This window comes from Cynocephalus volans, chromosome 2 (assembly GCF_027409185.1).
Source record: "Cynocephalus volans isolate mCynVol1 chromosome 2, mCynVol1.pri, whole genome shotgun sequence".
NCBI classification, from domain to species: Eukaryota; Metazoa; Chordata; class Mammalia; order Dermoptera; family Cynocephalidae; genus Cynocephalus; species Cynocephalus volans.
The window spans coordinates 224,728,794-224,753,399 of record NC_084461.1 but is presented as its reverse complement, the minus strand read 5'-3'; the positions used below and the strand labels follow the sequence as shown (position 1 = coordinate 224,753,399).

The 24,606-nt window shown below is 43.1% G+C and overlaps 1 protein-coding gene across 3 annotated transcripts in view; it reads right to left on the bottom strand.

Annotated features, from left to right (window-relative positions):
* Positions 1 to 24,210, bottom strand: part of ERCC6 (ERCC excision repair 6, chromatin remodeling factor) — a 78,026-nt gene extending 53,816 nt beyond the window's left edge. For 2 of the 3 annotated variants that reach the window (XM_063085844.1, XM_063085846.1), the window contains exons 1-5: positions 24,128 to 24,203; positions 17,828 to 18,260; positions 15,968 to 16,088; positions 13,921 to 14,035; positions 8,752 to 9,481 (exon numbers count right to left, since the gene is read on the bottom strand). In XM_063085844.1, coding sequence (XP_062941914.1) covers positions 8,752 to 9,481; positions 13,921 to 14,035; positions 15,968 to 16,088; positions 17,828 to 18,246 — 1,385 coding nt within the window. In that variant the 5' untranslated portion in view covers positions 18,247 to 18,260; positions 24,128 to 24,203. Of the gene's footprint in view, positions 1 to 8,751; positions 9,482 to 13,920; positions 14,036 to 15,967; positions 16,089 to 17,827; positions 18,261 to 24,127 lie in introns of all 3 variants that reach the window. The other variant, XM_063085845.1, reaches the window with a different exon arrangement.
* Positions 24,211 to 24,606: the final 396 nt, after the last annotated feature.

Genomic DNA, 24,606 nt, shown 5'->3' with positions numbered 1-24,606 from the left:
AACATCTTACCTGTATTACCTTTTATAATCTTCCTATCATTTTTAAGGAAGGTACTGCTATGATCCCCATTTCACAGATGAAGAGATACACAAGATCTCATGCCTACGAGGTGAGACTGTAGCATTCTAACTCCACGGCCTGTGCAATCTAACCCCTAAGCTGTACAGTGCCTCCTTAAACTAAGTCAGCTAGAGCTGGACAACTTTTATTTTCAGATTATACACACATACATATGTGCATGTATTTTAAACTTACAGTCAAGACAAATACTAAGTAAAAACGACAGTCACTGATGCTCACCTTTATGTCAGGCACGTTTTAAGTATTCCACATTTATTAATTCATTTAATCCTTACAACCCAATGAAACAGATGCTACTGTTATTCTCTTTATTTTTACAGTTAAAGAAAGGCAGGCAGGGGGATATAAAGGAGCCTGCCCAAGATTGCCAGTGAGTTAGTGATAAAGATTCAAACCCAGACAATCGGGATCTAGTCTGTACTCCTACCTGTTACATACTCTCTCTCAAAAAGTATCTCCCAACTCAGTGCCAGCCAAAGGGTCAATAATCACCTCTTTAAATGCCACATAATGAAAACAATTGGGCAAGGGCAAACCAGATTCTAAAAGGGTAACCTAAACTTTGTCTTTAAAAAAATGTCAGTGCTAAGGTTTAAAGAGGGGAAAGATTGCCTTCATTTCTGTACAATAACATGATTCCTTTCGCACATCAACACTGGGAAGGGTAAGTCAAAACTCACTCTTCACTAGACACCTGCAAGCCTTTCCAGGTAACAGTAAAATCAGTTTTGACTACAGGTAATCTGGGCTGAACAATCACATATGACACACTTATTTTCTTTTTGTTTGTTTGTTTTGTTTTTGTTCTCGGTGATGGCTGGTATGGGGATCAAACCCTAGACCTTGGTGTTATCAGCACTACATTCTAACTAACTGAGCTAACCAGCCAGCCCACATAAGACACATTTAATACAAGACAAATTGATGTTCACAGCAGGCTATACCAATCCACAAAAGGCACAAAATATACCTATTAATGGGAACTGTCTAATATTAGTAGCATGAGACTGTATATTAGTAAAATGAACATGTCCTCTCAAAACCTTCAAGGAAGTCACATACTGAGGAGCTTGAAATTCAAAACTGACCTCACTGCTCTGCTTTATATTTTTATGCTGCAAGGGTCACCAAGCCCAGAGCAGTTTAAATCTGCACTGACTATAAAGAAAAAGCCACACATCATACAGTTAAATCATTCTTAATACAGAGTGAAACTGCAACTTCAGGATCATTCTTCACTTACTGCAATAGCCATAAAAAAAAATTCTACAACAGAAGCACAAGGAGTACAATTTGATTTTTAAAAATATATTCAGGAACCAAACTGGGTATTTAATAGTCTGTATTTCTGTAGTGCAATAGGTTTTCTATTTCAGACAGCTAAGAATCCCTTACAGATTAAACTAATTTGCTAAATTGAGATACTCAGTGTTTTAGTTTTCTTATCTGCCTTTTTATGGTCTATCTGGGTGGACTTAATTGGCACATCCAAGCAGATGAAACACCCTCAGTTAGTTGTCCAGATCTCACAAAGTAAATTAAGACTGATGCAGACAATTATGCACAGAGCAGAGAATGAAAGGTGTGCGTGGAGCAGGAAACAGAATTAGTCTTTATTTGTGTCTCGGCTTTGTCATTTCAAAGAAGTCAATGTGCTCGCTAAGAAAACATCCGTAAGGGAGTAAGTTTTTCTTTTTTTAAAAAATATAGATTCCTAGAAGAAAAAAAAAAAGAACATAGGCTTATTTCTTCGGAACAAATGAACTACCAAAAAGAGAAGATAAGGACAATCTTCATTATACTTGGGTTTCTGGATCAAATCTAGATTAAACTTCACTAAATTCAGATTTCCAGAGGTCAAGTTATTTGGGCTTTTTAAAAAGTACAAGCAAATCAAGCTCTACCATCTAATTTGGCCTCTGCTTAAATATGGCCTAAAATCGCTGAATCCTCATCCAGTGTCAACAAAGATGTGACCGAAGGACAGACAGGGAACTATTCCACTGCAAACAGGCTCTAGGCAAAAAGAAGAGAAAGAGGCTCCATCAAGACAAATGGAGACAGGCGCCAGCAGAGCAGTGGTTCTGGAGTGTATTGCTAGAGCTAGGGGTTCACAGACCCCTCAGGCCCATTGTACAGACTGGATCACAATCCCTTCACATGCAGGTCCACAAGCTAGATAATAGGAAAATATCCTGGGAGCCATGGATTAAAAAAAAATATTAGGACTTATTCAGAGCTAGGAGCAGCCACCCTAGTGGCCTCCTGGAATGTCCCAAGAAGCGCCATGTATCAAGCCGTTAGTCCTTTATACTTAGGTCCATGACCCAGGACACCTGGGTGCCCATACGCAATTACATTAGATAGTAACTAAGGAATACTTGGGTGCACGCGGATATTTACAGCAAATGCTCAGCAAGATTCTGAACATCTAAGGGGCCCCGATCATTTTCCTATATTTTCCTTACAGTTATGGAGGCATGGTGGCATTTCAGGCTAGGAATGGGACAAACCAATGATGGCATGGAGTTGGTCCCCATCAAGTGACAGGTGAAACCAGTCACTGAGGCAATGCTCAGCTGAGTAGACTTCAGCATACTAAGCTTCTAGATCGCTCCCACCTGCCCCAAACCACCTTCAGACCTCTTTTCCTTCTCCAGGCTCCTCCGCTGACTACTATCTCGGGCAAATGACTTCATCTCTCTGGGCTCAGGTTCCTATCACCTAGGAGGCTGTGCAGATTAAACCAATTAACCCACACAACATGAAGCACCACCAATTGGTAAGCTTTCAAACATGTTAGCTATTGTCGTTCTTATACACCACCCTTCATGCCACCCTTGCTCAGCCCATTGAGGCCTCTAACTTTCCAAATACACAAGACTCTTTTCAACATTTCTCCTATTTGGCTTGACCCCTCTCAGCATCTGAAAATGCTACAGCCTGCCTGTTGGGGAAATATAGGAAAATGGTCAGGGCCATTCAGATGTTCAGAATTTTGCTGAACATTTGATGTAAACAGGCACGTGTGCTCAGGTGTTCCTTGGTTATTGTCTAGTGTAATTGTGCATAACCCAGGTGTCCTGGGTTATGGACTTAAATATAAAGGATGAGTGGATCTGATCCACGGCACCTCCCACTCCCGGGGGGGGCAGGGGAGGGCACTACTGCTGCTGGAGGCTGCTCCTGCTAGTGCCCCTGGGACCTTCTGCAAGGCCATCTGCCACCGCCAGACCTGTAAGCTGCTGCCACTGAGGAAGCTGAGGACTGAGCTCATGTCATACGCCAACAGCTCCCGGAATCTTTCCCAATTACCTAGCATGGACCTGCATGTGACGGGTCTGGGGACCCAGTCTATACAATGGGTTTGAACGGTCTGAGCCCTAGCTCTGACAATGTAAATGAAAACTTAGTATAACTAAAATAATAACGAAAATAACAAAAACATTTTGGCTTCAGTGAAGATTTGCCTTACTTTACACTGCCCCTTCTCAGAATTGTGCAAATCCTCCAAACCAGGACCCAACTAGCCCCTGGCCATAGAAGCCCAGTGACCCTTGTTAACTCAAAGTTATTCATGTAAAAATAAAGTAAAAAAATGGAGCCCAAGAAAAGAAAAATCTTTAGGATCAAAAATATATTAAAAACCAGTTATATAAGCAGGCACCATGACTACAGTTTCAGGTTACACCAGACCATGAAGCAAATTCTATCCTCATCCACACCATATTCATCAGTTCTTCTAGATTCCCTAGCCATCTTCCCATATCCTTACCCAACTGCCAGATCCCAGGCTTGGGTTTTTGGTTTGGTTTCCAGCCATGGAGATAGAAGCAGCTACATGTTGATTCTTGGCACCACCTTGTGGTCACACCTAAATAGTGCACCTTCCACACAACCTCTCCAATGAAAGGAAACAGACAGCCCTGCCTGGCTTCAAATCTCAGCTCTACCTCTTAACTTTGTGATAAAGTGTTTGTACAGCTACTATAATTGTAACAATGTAAAAATCTGTATATATAGGATCAAAGATACAGGTATAGATAGTTTTTTTTCATTTTAATAGTATATTTTTACAATAAAAAAACAAGGAATCATCAGAAGTGCTAAAAGGTGAGGTGGGAACCTTCAAACCATGCCAAGGTACCAGCTCATATCGATTTCAGCAGCTTAGCCCAACATGCCAGATCATCTGAGGAGACTCAGGCACTATCTACTGAAGAGTGTTTCTGAACTCTACTGTGTTTTACTGACTGGAGTTAGGGGTGTGTTGGGGATTTATCCCAGAATCAATACTATGCTGACTTTGGACTGAGAAAAAATCATTACATTCTAAAACCCCAACATGCTTACCAACAATTCTTTCCAGCCTCCTCAAAGATCTCCTAAATAGGAACACAGTTCTTCCTAAACAAGGGCCTACAACAATCAAGAATGCCGCCAACCTCCACTCAGAAACAGCAGGAGCTTGTTCAGAGCACAAGCACACTACTCGGCTCCTGGGGTAAGCCCAGGCACCCGCCCTCTGAGGATGCTCCCCAGGCAGTTCTGACACAGGTAATCCTTTGCATTCTGCTACATTCAGCACAGCATTTAGCTGAATGAGCTGACCCTGAGGCTCCTGTCTAGGCCTTTTCCTGCGTAAACACAAATGTGAGGGGCACATAAAAGTGGATTTTAGAGAAAGTGGCATACAAACCCAATTGGCTGAAAGCTACAGTCTCATATAAAATTGACTTATAGACATCAAGTAGCTCCCAAACTTGACAGTGCATCAGAACCACCTGGAAAAGCTCCTTACAAGTACCCGGTAGCCCCCGCTAGACTTCCTAAATGAGCAGCTCCAGTGGCGGGCTCCTGGTGATTCTGCAGGACCAGTCTGTGGGCTGGGACACTTTGCTGGGACGCTTTTGTGCTTCCTTGGTAACAAGTCTCTCCTCATTACCAAGGAAGCCCAGACTGTTAAGGCAGCGACTTGTACAAAACCAGCTGGCAAATGGAGTTAGAATTAAGAGCCTCAGTGTATGGGTTGAAGTCAAATGATAAATGCTAACCCTAGTCCTGCCATCAAGAGGAGACAAAATCTTTGAAGTTCCTCCTCTCACTCAGGATGGAACCTGATCTATGTGCTACAGCCTGCCCAAGCGGGGCTGACCACTGCTGGAGAAAGGGGTGAGAGTTGTTGACATTTTTTGTTTTACTGTCTCAAGGCTGGCAGATAGCTGGCACAAATGCTGCTAGCTCCCCCAGTGCCCATGACACACATCACTGAGGGGCTGTGGCACTCTTTCCCAGAGACCCAAACAGGGCCTCGACTTGCCCCTGAATAGACTACCATTCCCCAGAGATCAGGGCTGGCAGGCGAGGTGAAGTCCAGGTGCCCTCGCTGTCCCAACACGGACAGCTTAGAAACTGGGCCTCTTTGCAGGGCTACCACACCCACCTCCAAGGCAATCCAAATAGACTCCTGAGGAAATAATGTGCCTCCAAAGCAAAGCAAGTTCTCTCCTGCTCAATTTTGGGGGCAAGTGTGGAAAGATTTTAACCTGCATCATAAGGTCCATCGACATATGTGAGCTACCTAACAGACAAAGCCCTGCACTGGGTGGACTTCCTCCACAAAGTCTTCCACACATGCCTCAGTCTGAACTCATTATGCCCCTCACACTTGCCTATGTCCTGTTTGGGCCCACACCGGCTAACAGACTGCAAGTCTTTGCCAGAACTTTCAAAGCCAATCCTAGAAACCAGACACGCATGCTTGCCGTGGAAGCAAAGACAAAGCAACAGGAGTTGACCTCACATCTCCACAGGGCAGTGAATCCACAATAGTGAGATAACAAGGACTGGGGACAGGTACTGGTGATATTTATCACCCTGAAGGGGAGAGGTCCAAGGAGACGTTTAGTCTTCTGGGCCACTCTGGGTTATCCTGGCCATATGGTCTGGACTAGGTAAGTGGTACATAGGTGCTCACTAGGGACACATATCATTGAAACACCAAATGTGTGTTAGCTCTATTAAGTCTTTATTTGGCTCCTGGAGCTTCCAAGCCAGAAATTTCTAAAGCCAGCAGTGTATTTTCAGAGCTACACCTCACAACTGAGAGCCTTACCCTAATGGAAACTCTGGTAGCACAAAATTAAAATTAAAAAATACTTTATGTTTTATAAAACCTGCATACCACTGACATGAATAAAAACCGACAGAACATTTACTTCTAAGCAGTGGCCTGTCCATCCTGTATGTTAACAGAGAGGCTGACCACCAACAAGGAGCCAGTCTCCACATGCAATTAGGTTGCACAAAAGGTGGCAGGACAAACGTGTGGGAAGGGAAATCACACACCCAGTTTAAAAAATGGTTAAAACTCCACTGACTGAGCTGAGGTCTTGGACAAATCAGAGAAAGTAGGATACCGAGTGCTATCGCCTAGTTCCAAAAAATGTTAGGCTATATAGGAAATTCCCACTGAGTATCAGCTAAAACAAAGATACCTAATTAGGACGGACCTAGAGCTAATGAAAGGCCTATGACTCTCAAGCTGAGGGAATAAAGGGGAGAGATTCTAGTTGTCCACTTTCACTTCCAAAGTTTAAAAAGAGCACTGCAATTAACAGACTATGACCAATACGTATTTGTTAAGTGAAGTAAAAGGTGCCTAGCCTGGGTATATATTCCTAAATTCTAACCACTAAAAAACACTCATTTTCTAGGTTGTAAACTATATGGCTTTATTCTGATCATCTGTCATCAAACCACTGCTAAGATAAGCTATCCTAAAGGTCTTTTTCTTCACTCAAAGAAATGCCACTACCATTTCTATCAATCTACAAAGATCAGCAACAAGAAGTAACAAAGCACAGAGTGACTGAGAGTTCTAACACGTTCTTAATATGTTTCTCAATCCTAAGCATTTTACTTTCTTTTAACACCCCCTAATCTGAAGAGCACCCAAGGAAATGTAATATAAGCATTTCAAAGTGGATATCTGCAGTTTAACAGCCTTAATAACTGTAGCTATGAAATTTTAAGAGCTATCATATTTTGGTGGCAATTAGAGTTATTGATATTTCTGAAATTCATTTGAGATTTTAGTGTAACTTTAGCAAAAAACTGGCTTATGATATGGCTTTGGAAGTAATAAATTGTTTCATAGTCTTAACATTATTAAGAAAAACTTATTGCCATGAAATTAAACTAAAACAAAATTTAAAATTCAATCAAAATAAATTGCTCTTGATCAAAATACTGATACACTTAAAATATATTTAATATTGACCCAATTTGATGGGAAGAATATATATTGCTCCATTTATAATCAATACGTTGAGATGAACACTTTTATTAATTCTCTGCAGTAGTTAAGAAAGACCGATGCTGCTCATTGTTCAAGAGTATGTGCAACATTCCTCAAACACCTTCACAGATGTGCACAGTGACTAAAGCTGCAGTGAGCAATAAGAAACAGAAACCACTCTTTAACTATGTATCACTATGTAAGGTGCTACCGGCATGTGAGCACAATAGCTCTGAAGACTTGGATTTAAGTCACAGGTCCTCAGATTATTTTTTAAAAGAACTATGCCACATCTACTTTGAAAAGGTTCTGGAATGTTTGTGGCAGTCTGGACATGGGTCAGAGGCAGTTCTAAATATCAGAAAAAAAAAAAATCAAGACAACCTTCATTTGTGAAGGCCAGTGGAAAGCTACAATGAATACAATAAACTAGGTTTCCTCATGTTGAGAAGAAAAAACTGTTGAGGATTGAGAAAAAGCTATCCCAATATTAAATATTTAAAAAGTAATGAGATTCCTCTTTTCCCTTTGATGGCCTTGGAGTTCCTGGTGAGTCAATGCAGGAGACTTAAGAGGCAGCTCAGTTAGTGCTCAGCGGGACACGGAGGAGGCCTGCATGTATGGGTCATTTTTCCTGGCTCACAGAAAACATGGTGATACTCAATTCTGACTTCATGTTACCTGCATGTCCACCTTCCCTTTTATCTCCCTCGCATCATATTCTGACAAACTCATGGAGATAAAAGCCAAAGTCAGTCTCCAGCAAAAAAAAAAAAAAAAAAATGCCAGTGAAAAGGAAGGTATGCTATGCACACAAAGTATGCTTTTGGCATGACAGCGGTTTCTAATTCTGTAGGTGACTATTTCCTCGACAAGGAAGGAGGGATTTAAGAAAGCAAGCTTACTCTTTCATATGCCAAAGCTTAAATTTCAGCTCTTTTTGAGGGAAAATTTTCTAAAATTACTTTCCTGCTTTAAAAGGAAAAACAACAATGAAAACCCCCACCCAGCAAACAGTACCTAACTGTACCTCTTCCTTTTCCTCACCCTCACTCCAGGGGGACTACTCAGCGTAAAGGCTGCCTCAGCTCACGTTTCAGTCCTCTGAAGCCTCTTGCCCTAGCCCTTCCCTTAAGCTTTTCATCTTAGTCTTGTCTCCAAATCTGAGAAAAGATCTGGAAGTACAAGCATTTAGGGCCAGCTCCACTGAGGACTCAGGGGCTGCACTGTTGCCGGCAGGCTAAGTCTGTGTCTAATGCAATCTCTGCATCTAATGCATTAAATTGCATCTAGAATGCTTACGTATTAATAAGCTTGCCACCTAAGATAAAGCAGTCAGTCAATCTGATCACAACCACTGCAGACTGACCTTAACCGCTGCTTATAACAATCTTCGTCTCCATCGTCTTGGCACCTCACTACTTTCCGACCTCCTCCTCCTGTGGCTTCAGCTTCTTCCCCTGAACTTGGGAAAAAGTCATCATCAATCTCCTGCACTGGGACCTTCTTCTGCCATTTCCGGCCCTTGAGCACAGGCCTCAGTTCATAATCAGTGCCATGTGCAGACAGGCCTGCCCCCACCTGATCGGCCTCGTCCTCATCTTCGTCCTCCTCTGGGGGGAGGTACTCAGACTCTCCACTCTCAGAGTCTGCCTCTGCCTTGGTCCTCACATCAGACTCCAGGGGCTTCCTCCCCTTGGGCAATCCCGCTTTCCCCTGGAACTGCAGAGCCCTCTTCTGGAGCTTCCTGATGTGCTTCTTCAAGCGCTTATCTGTTTTCAAGAGAACTTTGTTTTTCTTGTTTGATTTGTTTCTATTTTGTGTCGAGGGGCTCAACTTAGACATGATGGAGGCTGGAGCTTTTCTAGTTGCTCTTTTATTACAAGCTTGTTTCTTCCTTTCAAAAGAAAGTTTTGCTTGATCTGCCAAATACTTTTCAAAGCCTGATGCTTCATTGAGCATTATTTTTCTAGGCTTTTTCTCCTGTTTCTGAGGGATCTGGGTACCAAAAGGTGTCATCTGGCCAGTGCGGATGAGCTCTTCCCAGGCAGTCTCCTGGACAGGCATAAGCATGCTGCCGAGACAGGATGGCCCCGGTTCTGAAAGGGTAACAATATCGCACTCAGCACATAAAACTTTCCAAGAGTATAACAGAAACATTCACTTATTCAATAAACAGTAGGCACCTACAAATAACTCATAACAAACATGTAAAGTATATTATATATGAAGAATAGAGTAAAATTTATTATAGCATTTATTATGCCTCATTTAATATATTCCTATTCAAAAAGGTGATTTCTCAGTAACTTTTCTCCAAGATATCACATTATAAATATACTCTCTATGCATCCAAAGACAGACCTATTCCTATATAAATTAGTTATACATTAATTTAGCTGTTTCCTTATCAACTGAGGAGCAGCCCATGAGGAAGCAATCTCCCAAGTTTCCATGTCATTGCTACTAATAACATTCAGAAGAACTTAAATTCAAGAGACAGTAAAACTGAAAATAGACATCTAAGGGATCAGCATGTACCTAAATAGGAAAACAGATGTCTTCTCTGCACTGCCGAACAGAGTACTTACCAATCACCTGTGGCTATTTAAATTTAAATTTAATTAAATTAAAAACTTAGTCCCACAGTTTCACTTGCCATATTTCATGTGCTCCATAACTACACATGACTGATGGCTACCACAAAGGACAATACAGATAAAGAACATTCCTATCATTGCAAAAAGGCCTATTGGACAGCACTGTGTTAGACATGTAAAGTTAACTGACTGAAGAGATAAAAGAAAACTGAAAGTTATGCCATAGTAAGTGTAAAGTCACCAAAAAGTTATCCCTCTTTCATTAGTTAAAATAAATCTCGGGCAAAATTACTTTACTGCATAGCCAAAACAACAAAAGATCTAAGGCTTAACGGGAAGGAATTCATATTCTAAAATCTATGATTCTTGCATGCCAATGGAAACCACAGCCAGCTTTTCATTAAATTTGCACTGAAATAAAATATACATGAGAAAGTGCACAAATCATAACCTCCCAACTCAAATGAAATTTTTTAGAAAAAAACACTCATATGCCAGCATCCATATCAAGTTAACAGAAATTACTCACACCCCCAGAGGTGCCCTTCCTGCCACCTTCCAGCCTCTTCCCTACCCAAAGGCAATGACAAACCTGACTCCTAACACTGCAGATGAGCCACACCTGGCTTTGAACTTTATGTAAATGGAAATGTTGGCTCTCTTGTATCTGGCTTTTGCTTAACATTATGCTCATGAGATTCATACTTACTGATGAATGTAGTTACTGTTAGCTAATCCCCAAATGCTGTTAGTATTCTATTCTATGACTATACTACAATTTTTCCATTCCACTGTTAATGAACATTTGGGTGGTTTCTAGGTTTTGGCTACTAGGAGATGTTGCTATGAATATTCTGGTACACATCCTTTGGCAATATATGTGTATAATTCTATGGGTATGTCAAGCTTTAGTAGATATCACCAAACGGTTTTCAAAAGTGATCCTAAGAATTTTAATTTCCACCAACGGTGTTTGAGAGTTCCAACTGGTCCAGACTCCTGCCACTCCATTTTAGCTATTCTGGTAGGTGTATAGTGATACCACATTGTGGCTGTAATTTGCATGCCAATGATGACTAATAAACTGGGTGCCTTTTCATAGATCTTTTATTGACCTTTTGCATAGCCCCTTTTAGATAGCCTCTTTTGCCTATTTTTCTCTTAGGCTGTTTGCCTTTTTTAAAAAAAAAAAAAGCTGATTTCCAGGAGTTGTTTATACATTCTGGATTCAAGGCCTTTGATTGGTACATGTATTGCAAATACCTTCTCCTACTCTGCAGCTTGTCTTTTCACTCTTAATAAACAGAAGGTTTTAGTTTTAATATAGTCCACTTAAATCTCTTCGTTTACATAAGTGAGCATTTTTGTGTCCTGTTGAAGTCTTTGTCTACCGCACGATCACAAAAATGTTTTCCCTATGTTATGTTCTAAAAGCTTTGTTTTGTCATTCACATCTATATCTAAAATCCACTTTGAATTTACTTTTGTTCATGATGTAATGGGTCAAGATTCATTTTATTTTCTTGTGGATTAGCACAGCACCATTTACTGAAAAGATCTCTGTTCTCCACAGCACAGCCTGTCCCCTCTGTCATAAATCAAGTGACCATATATGAGTGGGTCTGCTTGTTGGATCCTCTATTTTGTCTATCCTCGTGCCAGCAAAGCACTGTAACAATTACTATAGCTTTATAACAGGTCTGGATATTTTGTTCTTGGCTACTCTTTGCCCAATGCATCATTATATAAATTTTAGAATCAGCTTATTAATGCCATCCACCTTCACCCCACACTTTCTACCACACATTCTTCCCCTCAAAAAAACCCCTGAAATTTATACTGGGGTTGCACTGAAATGATAGGTGGATAGGAGAACTGACATCTTTACAATAATACACTATGGTTATGAATTGGAAGATATAGTACCTTCCCACTGACTTAGATCTTCTTTAATTTTTCAATAACATTTTATAGTTTTTAATGTAGAAAACATTGCAGAAATCTACCTCTTTTGCTAAGATTTATTTCTAGGTATTTGATTTTGATTGCAATTGACATCTTTATTAAATTTTATTTTTTATTTTTTCTGGAATATAGAAATATGACTGATTTTTTATATTGACCTTTTATTCAATGATACTGCTAAATTCACTATTAATTCCAATAGATTATCCATCAATTCTTTTGGATTTTCTACATAAATAATCAAGTATTCTGTGAATAATGATGGTTTATTTCTTCTTTTCAATCCTTATGCTTTTTACTTCTTTTCCTCCGTTACTACAGTGTGCAGCACAACACTGAACAGAAAAGGTGATAGTGAGCATCCTAGACTCCTCCCAGGTCATATGGGCATGGCTAAAGTTTTGTTTTGTTTGTAATTTGCCCTCATCCCCCTACTTCCAGAAAAGATTCTTTATCAGGTAATCCTCACAACCACCTTATGATATGGATCACCATGTGGAGCACCAAGGAAAGGAAACCTCAGGAAAGCCTATGAACAGAAGTGGAGGGCTCCTACACTTAAGCCTGGAAAGGTAAGGAACGTACTCAAGGTCCAAGCCTGGGCAGTGCAGAGCTTGCCCGAAAGCCTGGGTTCTGAGGTGCTCTGCTCTGCTACCTCCCCAGACAGGGCAGAGGAAGGAGGGAACTGAGAGAACAGGAGTCTCAAGTGTTGACTGATGCCCAGATGGACAGGGAAAGTAGTAACCAGGAGCTCAAGAAAAGGGCAGATCAGAGTCTACAGATCTGTAAGATACTAGAACCTAGATGGCTGCAAAAGCCCTGGGGAGCAGGTAAGCTTATTCAGAGAGAGGTAGTAGAACAAGAAGAGGACTCAGCAAGAAATCCAAGAAACATCAGCATTTAAGATACAGCTGACAAAAAAAATAACTAAACAAAAGTAGCAGAGGGCTGAAAGAAAAACCAGGAAAGAGATGGGGAGATGGGGATCCCAGAAGGAACAGGAAGTACCAGCTGCTGCAGGCAGGCCAAGCAGAGCACAGGTGAAAGGGGCTTTTGGATTTGGAGAGGTAACTATTAACCCTAGGCAGTTTAGCCAACATTGCGATAGGAGGTGGAAGACAGTGGCAGGTTTAGACAGCCAGACAGGAACAACGCCTGCTACCAACAAGAAACACAGTACCAAAGCAGCAGAAAGGTCACAGACCTAATGAATTCTGAGAGACTGAACTTTAGAAACATATTTTTCTAATATTTTTCTATCACCTCAATTAATTCTTCATTCTAATTCTCTTGTCTTATTGAATAAACTTCTGGAGCTAGTAGAAAATATTTGCCTGAAGGGCTTAATCTATATTTCAAGCAATAAATGACTAAGCAGCCATCAACAATTTCTAAACACACACACATAACTGCAAAGATATTTAGTTCCAGAGCTTATGCATTTTCTCAAAAGGTTTTCCAAAAGACAACCATCCAAGCCAGTAATACAAATGAAATCATGACCATGGTATAACCTGAATGAAGATGTGTTTTCTTAAACAACAGAATTGATGCTTGGAAAGCCTGCCAAATATGCTCCTTAAAGATATGTGAGAGCAATTCTATAAATGCTGATTGATGATGCTGGGCTTCCAAAATGTAATTGAATCAAGATGTCAGTTGTCTTTATAAAATTAACTCCATATGAATGTTTAAGATTTCCAATTTATTAAACATAATACTAAATGCGTACTAGCAGCCTCCAGTGAACTGAGTTAAAAATTTACTTTCATTCTCTAATAAACCTCATGTAATAGGAGAGATTTGGTTCTGCAAGTGTAGAGAATAAAATTTTCCTAAATCTGTTTTGACAATAAGGCAAAGAAACATATTTGTCTCAAACATCAGGCAAAGACTAACAAGACACCCCTCACTGACTACAGGCATCAAGCATTAACTGAAGAACAGAGAGCAACTGCCCACAGCATCCTCACCTGCATCCTCCTCCTCCTCCAGACTGGCATGATCTAGTTCAACCTTCACTTCTGCTCCTCCAAGGATGGCCTGGAGACGCTTTTGTTTTGCAGTGATCTTCTTCAGCTGTTGTTCCTTGAATGGTAAATATTGAATACAGAAAACAGCAATGAAGTGACTTATTGTTAAATGTAAAAGACAACATTACAAAATCTAAACCTTAATTAATAGTAAAATAAAAATAAAACAGAAATTCCATGCACTACTATTACTAAAGAGAGCCTTATGTGATCAACCACCATTTCTCTAGCAGCAAGGAGGCCTCCGAGCAGTCCCATCAGGCAGGCTTCTCTGCACACCTGCTCTCTGAGTGGGCAGCACACAGCTTTCTACACGCCTGAGTACTCAGGTAAACAGGTACTGACTTGGGAGGTGGAACTGTTCTACTTGGTTTCCTCCATTCTGTGTTTCTGACCGTAGCAGTCAATGTGCTACGGATGTTAATAGGCCATGGGGACACGAAATAAAAACACAAAAGTCCAAACAGTTAAAAAAGTAGGCTCCCTTGATAAACTCCCATGTTGATGACTGTCCTTTATAGTACTCTATGCAATCAATGCACTTTAAAAGAAAATACGCTTTGCTATGCCCCTTTACCCTGCCCACCCCAGACTCCTCTGTCTTATCTCCCTTGACATCGCCAGACGTGGACATGTGGCCTTTCTACAGCATCCACAAATTACTGGGCCTGTGGTGCCTGATTCGTCTTCCCAAGGTCAAAAGTGTTTCAACTGTGCATGAGAAAGGCGTAAGGCAAAACCCTGAATACAGACACCACGCTGCAATGACTTGAAGTTTTTTTCCTCAGTCTTTCTCTCAGCAAAACCCCATTCAGAACACTTTCACTGTAAATAGTCTATCTCCAAACATCAAAGAGCTGCTAAAGAAAGATAGAAATATATAATCAAGTTAGAGTAGGATCTGAAGTGGCCTAAAGTTTGGTCCTCTCCGCCCCTTGAAAGCCCACCAGAAACTAGAGGTCAGAGAAGGTCTCTGCACATCAATTCACATGCTCCCACAAGAGACCAGATGTCCCCTCTCTGATTTGGGGGGGAAGGGGCCCAGCTGTTTCAAGCTACTGCTGGCTCTGACCTTTGGGCTTCTATTCCAGAGGTAAGTGAGAGAAGATGGGGTGGTAAAGACGACAGACTGGTGAGTGCAAAGAAAGAGGAGGGCCACGTGAACTGAGTCTAAATGGGAACTCAAGAGATGCAAGGCTCCACTCACTGCAGTGGATCAGCAGTAAGCACAAGGATGTCTGCTAGCCATTTTGGATGGCAGAACTAAAATGACCAAACTAGTCACTTGCAATGAATTTTCATAAATCCTAAAAAATGTTTCTAACCTCACAAAGCTGTAAATAAATCCTAAAAAATGTTTCAAACTCATAAAAACAATACCCTAACTAACAGATGTTCCCTACTCTTAAGTTCTCCAACCCTAAGTGCAGCCCCAGTGTGGCTGGGTGCTGACTGTAAAACCCAAGGAAGGGATGAAGGGCCAGTCGCTCTGAACAGTGAGCAAGGCGTGGGTGAGGGGCAACGGCTGTGTCAGCAGGAACAGAATGGAGACAAACAGTGTGAGCAGGAGCTAAGCAGAAAGAAAAGAAAGTTCACACCAGACAAGGAGACTGAATGGGAGGCCAGCATGCCAAACGGGAGCCTAAACTGGATGAAGGCAAATGGTGAAGCCAGGAAGACCTGGAAAGCGCACGTGAGCAAGGAGACAAGCAAAGCCGGAAGGGAACTTATTCTCAAATACATATGTATGGATGCACGCATGCATGTTGTGTGTGTGTGTGTTTAAAAATACTGTATAACAGAGCATGTTAAAGGAAAACAGCTGAAAGATCAGACATACAAAAGCAACTCAAAATTTCTCTATTGTAGTTATAAACATTTGGTTCACATCTTATAAGTACTTTTCAGAAAACTTCCTAAATTATTAAAAGGGCATAAATAATGACTTTTTCAAAAATGCAATACTTAACGTGTTATTTCAAATCACCTTATTATACTTCTGCCGCTTTACAGAATCTAGTTTCCTGTTGATGTCTCTGTTGGTGGCAGCTTGAGGGCTAAGTTGCTCAATAATTTTATTAATTTGCCTTAGGGATGTCGTACATGACCTGAAAAAGAAGATAAATTGTCTACTTTCCACCGTGGTAACATTTTCATAGCAGAATATAAAGAAGAAATGCTAAAAACACATCGCTTTTACTTCTTATCAACTAAAAGATAAAAGAAACTAAACCAGAATGCATATTCCCATTTGCCACAAACAGAACTTCAAGTCACTGGAAGACTTGAAGAGGTTTAAGATGACTGTTAGTGTTTTTCTCTTATCTGGCTGACTTAAATCCACTCATTCTCATTGGTAAGCTGATGCATTCATTCTACAAGCATGTTTTCAGTGTCTACTTTACTCAAGACACTGTGCTGGGACAATCTGCAATAAGTTGTCCTTTTATAAGAAGAAATGCATATGCAGGTTTTTAAAGCCCAATATGGAAGCCTCCTAAAGTCTGGGAAAGTCCTAAAAATGCTTAAACATTTTTTTATATAAACGTTTTTTATATAAACATACATCCGTGAAAATATTCTTCATTCACACAACTGGAAGATTCATTTACTGTAGCATTAAACTTGGTGCTGCAAAGAATCAATTTAAATAAGTTACTCCTAAAACAGACACCATAGAATTGTAGCTTTCAATTTTCAAAACACAAATTCAATCTTCTTAACACTTCAGTAATTTTCTATTGGTATCCTTTGTGGATTTGAAGGTAAATGATGCAAGCTACTGGCCATCTACTGTCACCCTGCCTGGAGACTCTGCAGCACTCTCCTCTATCTATCCCCTCTGCAGGAAGTGGACATATCTCCAAAAGATCAAAGAGGTGAGAGCCTCATCACCCAAGGTCAGACTAAAGTTATGCAAGAGTAACTGGTACTTAAGAGGCCAAAAGAAGACACCAGGGAACTGTTAGCAGAAAACACATGCTTTAGTGCCAACAGCCACCTACCCTGCAGCCTCCCCAACAGGGTAGTCTCCTGCTGCACAGTCCTCCCCCAGCCACTCCCCTGAGACTGCTCCATTCCTCCACCCAGTCCAGTCCTCACCTTCTCTTTCTCGCTTGCCTGACATGGCCCAAAACACTGCCCAACGGGAGGCAGACCGGCAATAATAAGTGAGTTCAACCCTCCACCCCAACCCTCCCCTCTCCTGTCCTCAGCCCCAACTCCAGCCCAGATCCAGAGCCTCCTCCCTTCTCCACCAGTGTGCCATGCTCAACAGAGCCCAAGTCTGTCTCTCCTCTGGTCACAATGAAGTCTCCATGGGACTTCATCTCTTCTTACAGAGTCAAAAGTAAGACAGAAGAAAGGAAAAGCAGGGAGTTCTTTCTCACTATTTCTAGACATGATAATCTGAAAAATTGCCAAAGGACTGAAAACTTGATTTGGGACAGCAAGCTGGAAAGAAACTACAGGACAAAGAAACGTGTGAGGGCAGGATGTGTTCCTGGTATCTCAAGCAGGAAACACCTGAGCTTCAGGTGTGCTTCTCCTGAGGCCACTTTGTGCACATGTTGGTGAGTCCCAGGCATTCGGAACAGCCCTTCTCTTCAGGACATTACGAGTGAAACAGGATGTTGTAACTGGATTGAGACCCTAACTACTGCGTACAATGCTGCTGCTGCGGTGAAGGGCTGAGGCTCAAAGAAGAGGTTGATGACTGCCCTTCCTGACTCTGTCCCCCAAAAAGGGATTCCATAAATCTCCTAAGTTTCTGGTGCTCTCTAGTACCTGAACTTCCCCACCATGTTCAAACAAAAATCCTGTGAGAGAGAAGACGGGCCACACTCACGCAAGGTCATCCAGGATTGACCGATACTCTTTCTCCGCGTCAGCGAGCTGGGCCACACGGTTGGCCTCATGGATGGCGCTGTCCACTTGCAGCAGCACACCTTGCTCCAGCACCGCCTGGTCGTAGACATCCACACCCAAACCCTGCAGCTCAAGGGCCTGTGCACTGGGCTCCACCGCCTGGATCTGGTGTCTGTCGATGTGCAGCAGAGCCGGCCCTCTCCTGGAAGCCACCGACGCACCTCCCTCGGCAGAGGTGGACGGCCCATCATCAGAGGAGTGAGAGGGGAGGCATTTCTCCACCTCCGCAGCACCGTTTCCCTGCCTGTCTGCCGTTTCTTCATCATTACTGACATGCCTACTTTGTAAACAGTCTTGCTCCTGAATTAGACTTGAGTGGGGAATTCTCTCATTTGGCATCCTCTACAGACTATCTAAAAAAAACAAAAATTTTTTTGATAAGCTTTTTGGTTATATAGTATTGATCTTTATATAGTTTCTTAAATATTTTATAATTAAAGGAGACTGATTTCTCAAAAGACCAAGTAATAAAATTCAAGTTTCCAAGTACTTGATTTCTTTCTTTTTTTTTTTTGACCGGTAAGGGGATCGCAACTCTTGGCACGGTGTGGTCCACACCATGCTCAGCCAGTGAGCGCATCGGCCATCCCTATATAGGATCCAAACCCACGGCCTCAGTGCTCCCAGCACCGCACTCTCCTGAGTGAGCCATGGGGCTGGCCCAAGTATTTCATTTCTTAAAAGGGCATGAACTATATTATCTTCATGAGTTCTGATAATAAGAAAAATTAACCAAAAACAGAAATGCAGTATCATCAACAAAGGACATTTGGGCAGCCAGCTAAGAAAGCCAGCAACCATAATCCTGAGTGACACACACGGAATGTTCTCCAAAATAGCTGAAGTCATTTGGCTGCTGATTTCCAAGTCAGCATTCTTCACTGCATTATGGCACAAAGGATTTATATTATAGTGGCATGATCAACTGTAATGTACAGAATCAGTAACGTAAAGAGAGAGTTTCTTATAAATCTGAAACTAGAAATTTCTAGGCTGAACATCTACCCAGTAAACAGGAGCTTTGAACAAATCAAAATCTCAGAAGAACTAGTTAAAATATTCTCGGGACTTCCGGTCAAGATGGCAGAATAGAGATGGTCCCCAGCATCACCCTCTCCCACAACTGATCAATACACAACTATTAAAAAGGAATGACTACCAAGCTGGGGCCACTAGAGTCCAGGGGAGGAGGAGGAGAGACCTACAGAGTTCATGAAGGCGGGAGAAACTGCGATGTGAGAAAGAAAAAACCACTCTGTTTCAAGCCCTGGCCCTGGTGAGCACAAGGAGCAAGAGCTCGCAAAAGCCACAGCTGTGCCCTTTGTGTGATGTTGCTTGGAGACTGCAGGGGAGAAGAGGGCCTTGGTAGCCCCCAGGACAGCAAGACCACTGACAGGGTTCCCGTGGACTCACACAGAAGCAAGGGGCAACAGAAAACTGAAAAAAGGAGCCACCCAGAGGCCACTGAGTCATTGCAAAGGACCAGCACACAGCCAGTCCCATGGAAGTGTTCAGAGTGCAGGGAGTGGGGGAGACAGGCCCACTGGGGGAACGCTGGGGCAGAGCATGGACAGCTGATCTGCCCTCCAGTCAGCACAGGACCACTCAGTGGAGATTGGTCAAGAATACAGAACTGCAGGGGGTGCAGTTTGGTATAAGGACAGGCCCAGACCAAAGTTTCCACACAACCCAGGTGTATCAGATCTCACAAGACCAGGAAGTGTTAAAAGGTCAACAATCAAAACCTGAGCTGCACAAAAAAACCTTCCCCAGAGAATCATTAGCAAAGCAGCAATTTAGCTCAACCACAGGGTTCAAGTGCTGGTCCCCACAGGAAGTAACCAAAAGACAACAAATTAGTTTCAGTGCAGAGTTTAAGTGGTGGGGGTAGCTAATAATCCACCACAGAACTGAAAGAAAACACAAAACACCCACATACCAGAGACAAAGTTCTGATACTAACCAGTAAAGGTCTAACACCACCAAAGAACACATATAAAACCTAGAAGGACCAGAAGCCCCCCAGGCTCCTGAGCCAGGGTAGGAGGGGGTATCAAAGGCCTTAGCCACACTCCCCCCAACTACCACATCCAGCCCAGTGATGACTGAGCCACCACTCCAGGCACCCAAACTGGAATGGGGGTGGGCCATAGGCCTCAGCCACCCTCCTCCCACCCTCTCCCCTGCAACCAGGCCAGTGAAGGAGCCAGCCATGGGCCAGCTTCTCCTCCCTCCTTGGTCCTCCCTCTCCTCCCCATGCCCCCTACCTCTATACCTCCACCTACTCTGCAACATCTTAGAATGTAAAAAATAATAATTAATTTTAATATATACATATATATACATATATATATATATATATATATATATATATATACACACTCTCAAAAATTACTCCATTTCAATACACAATATGATTTCTCCCCCACCAGGTTACCAAGAATGTAATATCCCACATAGACAAGGAGGAGGATTCACCCTCACACACTGCTGATGGGAATACAAATTAGGAAAGCCCTTTTAGGAGACAATTTAAGCAACATCTATCAAAATTTAAAATGCCTGTGAGCTTTGCCCAGCAGTTCTAGTTTTAGGTATTTATTCCAGAGACATACTCACACATGGTACAAGGCTGCTTCCTGTGGCAGACTTTTCATAGTTTAATGTGGCCATTAAGCATTTTTGTGGTACTGATATAAAAACCACGTTAAGTGAAAAAAGTCATGGACATAGTATGAACATATTTACACTGAAAGAAATGTGTATCCACATCTGTATGAATGGGGTGCTTACAAAAAGATCCGGAAAGATAGATACTCATCCTGCAACAGGGGCAGGGGAGCAGACAGAACTGAAAGGAACACAGGGGAACTTTCACATTTTACTCCACATGCTCAGGACCTGCTTGAAGGAGAATATATGCATTATATATTACCTTTATAACTATAATATTTAGTAAACACAGTACATTAAAAAGCAACACAATAACCAAGAGACAGCCTTGCTTTTTCATTTAACTGTGAATAAACTAAGGTTTCTTTCAACACTGAAACTTTGTTTCTATGAAATGACCACAGGTTCGCCAATCAGCCCACTCATTCCTTATTAAATAAAACAATCCCAGGGCAAGCACTAGGATACAAAGATGCCAAGAATGTATCCTCTTCTGCAGAGTGGCTCACTCTGTGCTGAAGAAGCACGTGTCAGTAACAGGTCAGCTGCCTAGGCACAAAGAGGCCATGTGATGCACTGTGTCTGGGGCCTCACACACACCCTGCAGGAGCTAAGATCTAAATACCTGGTCCACGGTCTGATACATAGGAGGTGAAATATCTGCTGAAAGGAAGTAAAGTTTGGAAAGGAATCTGAAATAATAAAAAGTTTGGTCCGGGCAAATGAGTCACCAGTGAATTCAGCTACAAGAATGAGATTCTCAGAAAGGAAGCAGATGAGGAGCAGGAAGAGGCTGGCAAGGGGCTTACAAGTCACCAGTACCAAATGTAGCGTGCAGTCAGAAATGCAAATCTGAGCTCAAGGGAGGGCCTGGACTAGATGTGGACGCATCAGCAGAGTGAGCAGCTCCAGGATTCCCACGGCTCTGACCAGTACCAGAGATCACTTTAGAGGGAAAGCAGAGGCTAACATTGAAAAGGTTAAAAGTGAACAACAGAGTGAGAAATTTCCTCCTTTCGGGCATTCTGATTATTATCAAGAGAAAGGCTCCCTTTCTAACAGCGGGGGCAGGGGTCTGGCTCAGAGCCTGCATACTAGCTGGAATTCAACAAACCAGTTTTCATTTTTCTTATTTGTATGCATACAAGGATTCCTTTTAAAGTTTTTTTTAAAAAAGTCGACTCAATCAAAAATACTAAGTAATAGTACTGTAGTACAAAGACAAGGTTAAAAATAATAAAGTTTGGGGAAAACTTGTAATAATAAAAAAGGAGGGCGAAGGAACGGTTAAAGTAGAAAATGATCTGGCAAGTTCATAAGGAAATCAGAAAGGATCCAGTGATTTGGACACAAATGGGTCTCTGGTTATCTTAGTATAAGGAATGTCGGTGGAGCAATGGGGACAAAAACCAGACAGCAGTCGGTTATGAAGTGGAGATGAGGGAATGGAGGCCACAAGGGCATAGCCTGTCCCTTTAAGGTGCTTGGCTGTGGAAGGGACGGTTGAAATAACAATGTAATAATGGGTTTGCTGGGGGTTAGCGAGAGGAAAATTAGGACAAGGAAAACGAGAGAATGTAATGGTTGGAGGGGAGTGACCTACACAGAAAGCTGTACAAGAAGAGACAACAGCAGGGAAAGGTCCAGAGGAGAGTGAACAGAAGGCACAACACACCTTTCTCTGACTCTGGCAGAAGAATAACTCCTGATGTATCTAAATTTGTAGGTGCAGAGGAGGGAAGCTGAGGCAGACCAAAGAGAAAACATCTCATAAGGCAGGAAGTTTGGGCACTTCAGGAGTCAGGGGGCAAAGCTGGAATGGGGGCTGGAGAACATGAGAGTGTGAAATAAATGTCCTGTAGAAGAGAAAAGGGAGTGATGGGGAACAAACACTGATGGTAGGTGTGGAGGTCCTACCTGAAGTTGGCCCCTAAAAACCACAGACTGCCAACAATCCGCAAGGCTGTACAATTTCCTCCTTCAGTAATTAGCAGGGGGAAATATCGCTATTGGGGGATTTCAGAGTAGAAGTAGCAGAAAAAAGGCCATGCTGAGAAGAGTAGCTGAAGTAATTGACCTTGGGGTCCAAGCTGGGTAAGTTAAAAAAAAAAAAAAAAAAAAAGCCAGAAGAGGACGGGAAATGGGAGAAAGAAGTCAAGAAGCCACTTAGAGCCTGCCTATAGCCTGAGGAGCAAGTCTCCTGGGAGTAAAAGTTGGAAACCAGAAGACTCTCATCACAAGGTTAAAGAACAGTTTCAGAAGTGAAATACGTCATATGTTCAACAAATAATTATTGAGAGTAAATTACATCAGGCAACGTAGCAGGTTAACTAGTTTCAGTCCCCGTAAAGCTTAGAGTCTCTCGGGGAAGACAGACATTTTTTAATATTATATATATAGATACAAATGTAGTTGTGGTGACTGCTGTAAGAGAAATGTATAGGACTCTTTACAAAATTAGAGAAACCTAACTGAAATTGTGGAGGCAGGTGTGATGAAGTGACATTTGAGCCAGTATCTGAAGAGTGAACAGGAGTTCACCAGGTCAAAAGTGGAGTGAACATCTTACAACGAAATGTGTCATTTCTAAGGTTGGAAAGAACTGGTGCATTAGGGAAATGGAAGAAGGCTGGAACACAGTGAGAATTTATTATTTTATTTTTAACTTCCAGTTAAAAAGAGCTGATAAGGACTCCATTCATTGTGTAAATCTCACAGAGTATCTTCTAATACGCTGCAAGGCTTAATCAACTGGGGAAACAGTATCTTCCCTGTCCTCCCCCGTGGCTTCTGTGGCCAGGGGCGAGCTGGGTCCTGGCGTAGGGTTGGTTTTACACATGCACAGTTCTGAGCAGGGGCAGGCAAAGGCCAGATCGCGCAAGGCCCGGGAAAACATGAGCTTGGATTTTCCTCCCAACGCAATGGAATGACTTTGAAGAGTTTTAAGCAGGGTGACAATGGCATGACCCAATTCACGATTATAAAAGGCCACCTGGGCTACTGTATGGATAATGGATGAGGAAACAGTGCAGGGGGATGGTACGCGACGTTCAGGAGAAAAATGACGGCAGCTTGGAACAGGGTGACAGCAGCGAAGATGGACGCTATGTGGGAAAACCACGTTCAGCATTTACACGTGGACCGCTCGATCCTCGTGCACAAACTCCACCCGCATTACATCCGTGCCCACAGCGACCGGCACGCAATTACCCCGACTCACAAACAACTCCAGCTTTCTAATCGAGATCACACAGGGCCCGGCCGGCTCTGCACGCGGGGGGCTGATACACACTCCGAGAAGCCGACGCTCGGTCGCTGGCCGGCGGCCCGGGGCCAGGACCGGCCGGGACCCCGCTGCCCCCGGTGAGCGCGCGCCGCCGCGTCGCTTCCGGTCGCAGGTGAGCGGGACGGCAGGCGCGCGCCCGGCCCGAGACCGCCTTCCGGCCGCCCGCGAGGGAAGGACTCGTCACCGCGGCCGCCCGGGAAGCGCGAGCCGGGCCCAGACGACCCCCGCCCAACACTTCAGCCGTGGGGCCAGAACACTCACCCCAGGGCCGCGCGGCCACCCTTACGTAAACGGAGACGCCGCCGCCAACCGCCAGCCGCCGTGGAGTCCGACTTGACAGACGCAACGCATGCGCCCTCGTCCCGCCGTTAGCACCGCCCCCGACTGCCACCCCGACTCGGGCCTGCGCGGTGAGGCCGACGGCGCCGACGGGCTGCCGGGCTTGTTTGGAAACACCCACCAGCCCACGTGGTCGGTGGGAGGGGCGTGGCCGGTGGGGGCGTGGCCGGTGGGAAGGCCATCCGGGCCAGGCTGGGGGACCTGCGGCTGGCGTTTCACCCCTGGTGATCAATACCTCGCTAGGAAGGCGGGTATAGGAATTAAAAGAGATGTTTCCGAGAGAGAGGCATGCTAGTGGGCCGTGCGCATGTAAATACTTACCGTTAACCAAGAATCCTAGGGAGAAAGTAAGCTTGGAGAAGGGAGCTAGCTCCTGCCGCACGTTTCAGTCGCCATGCGCC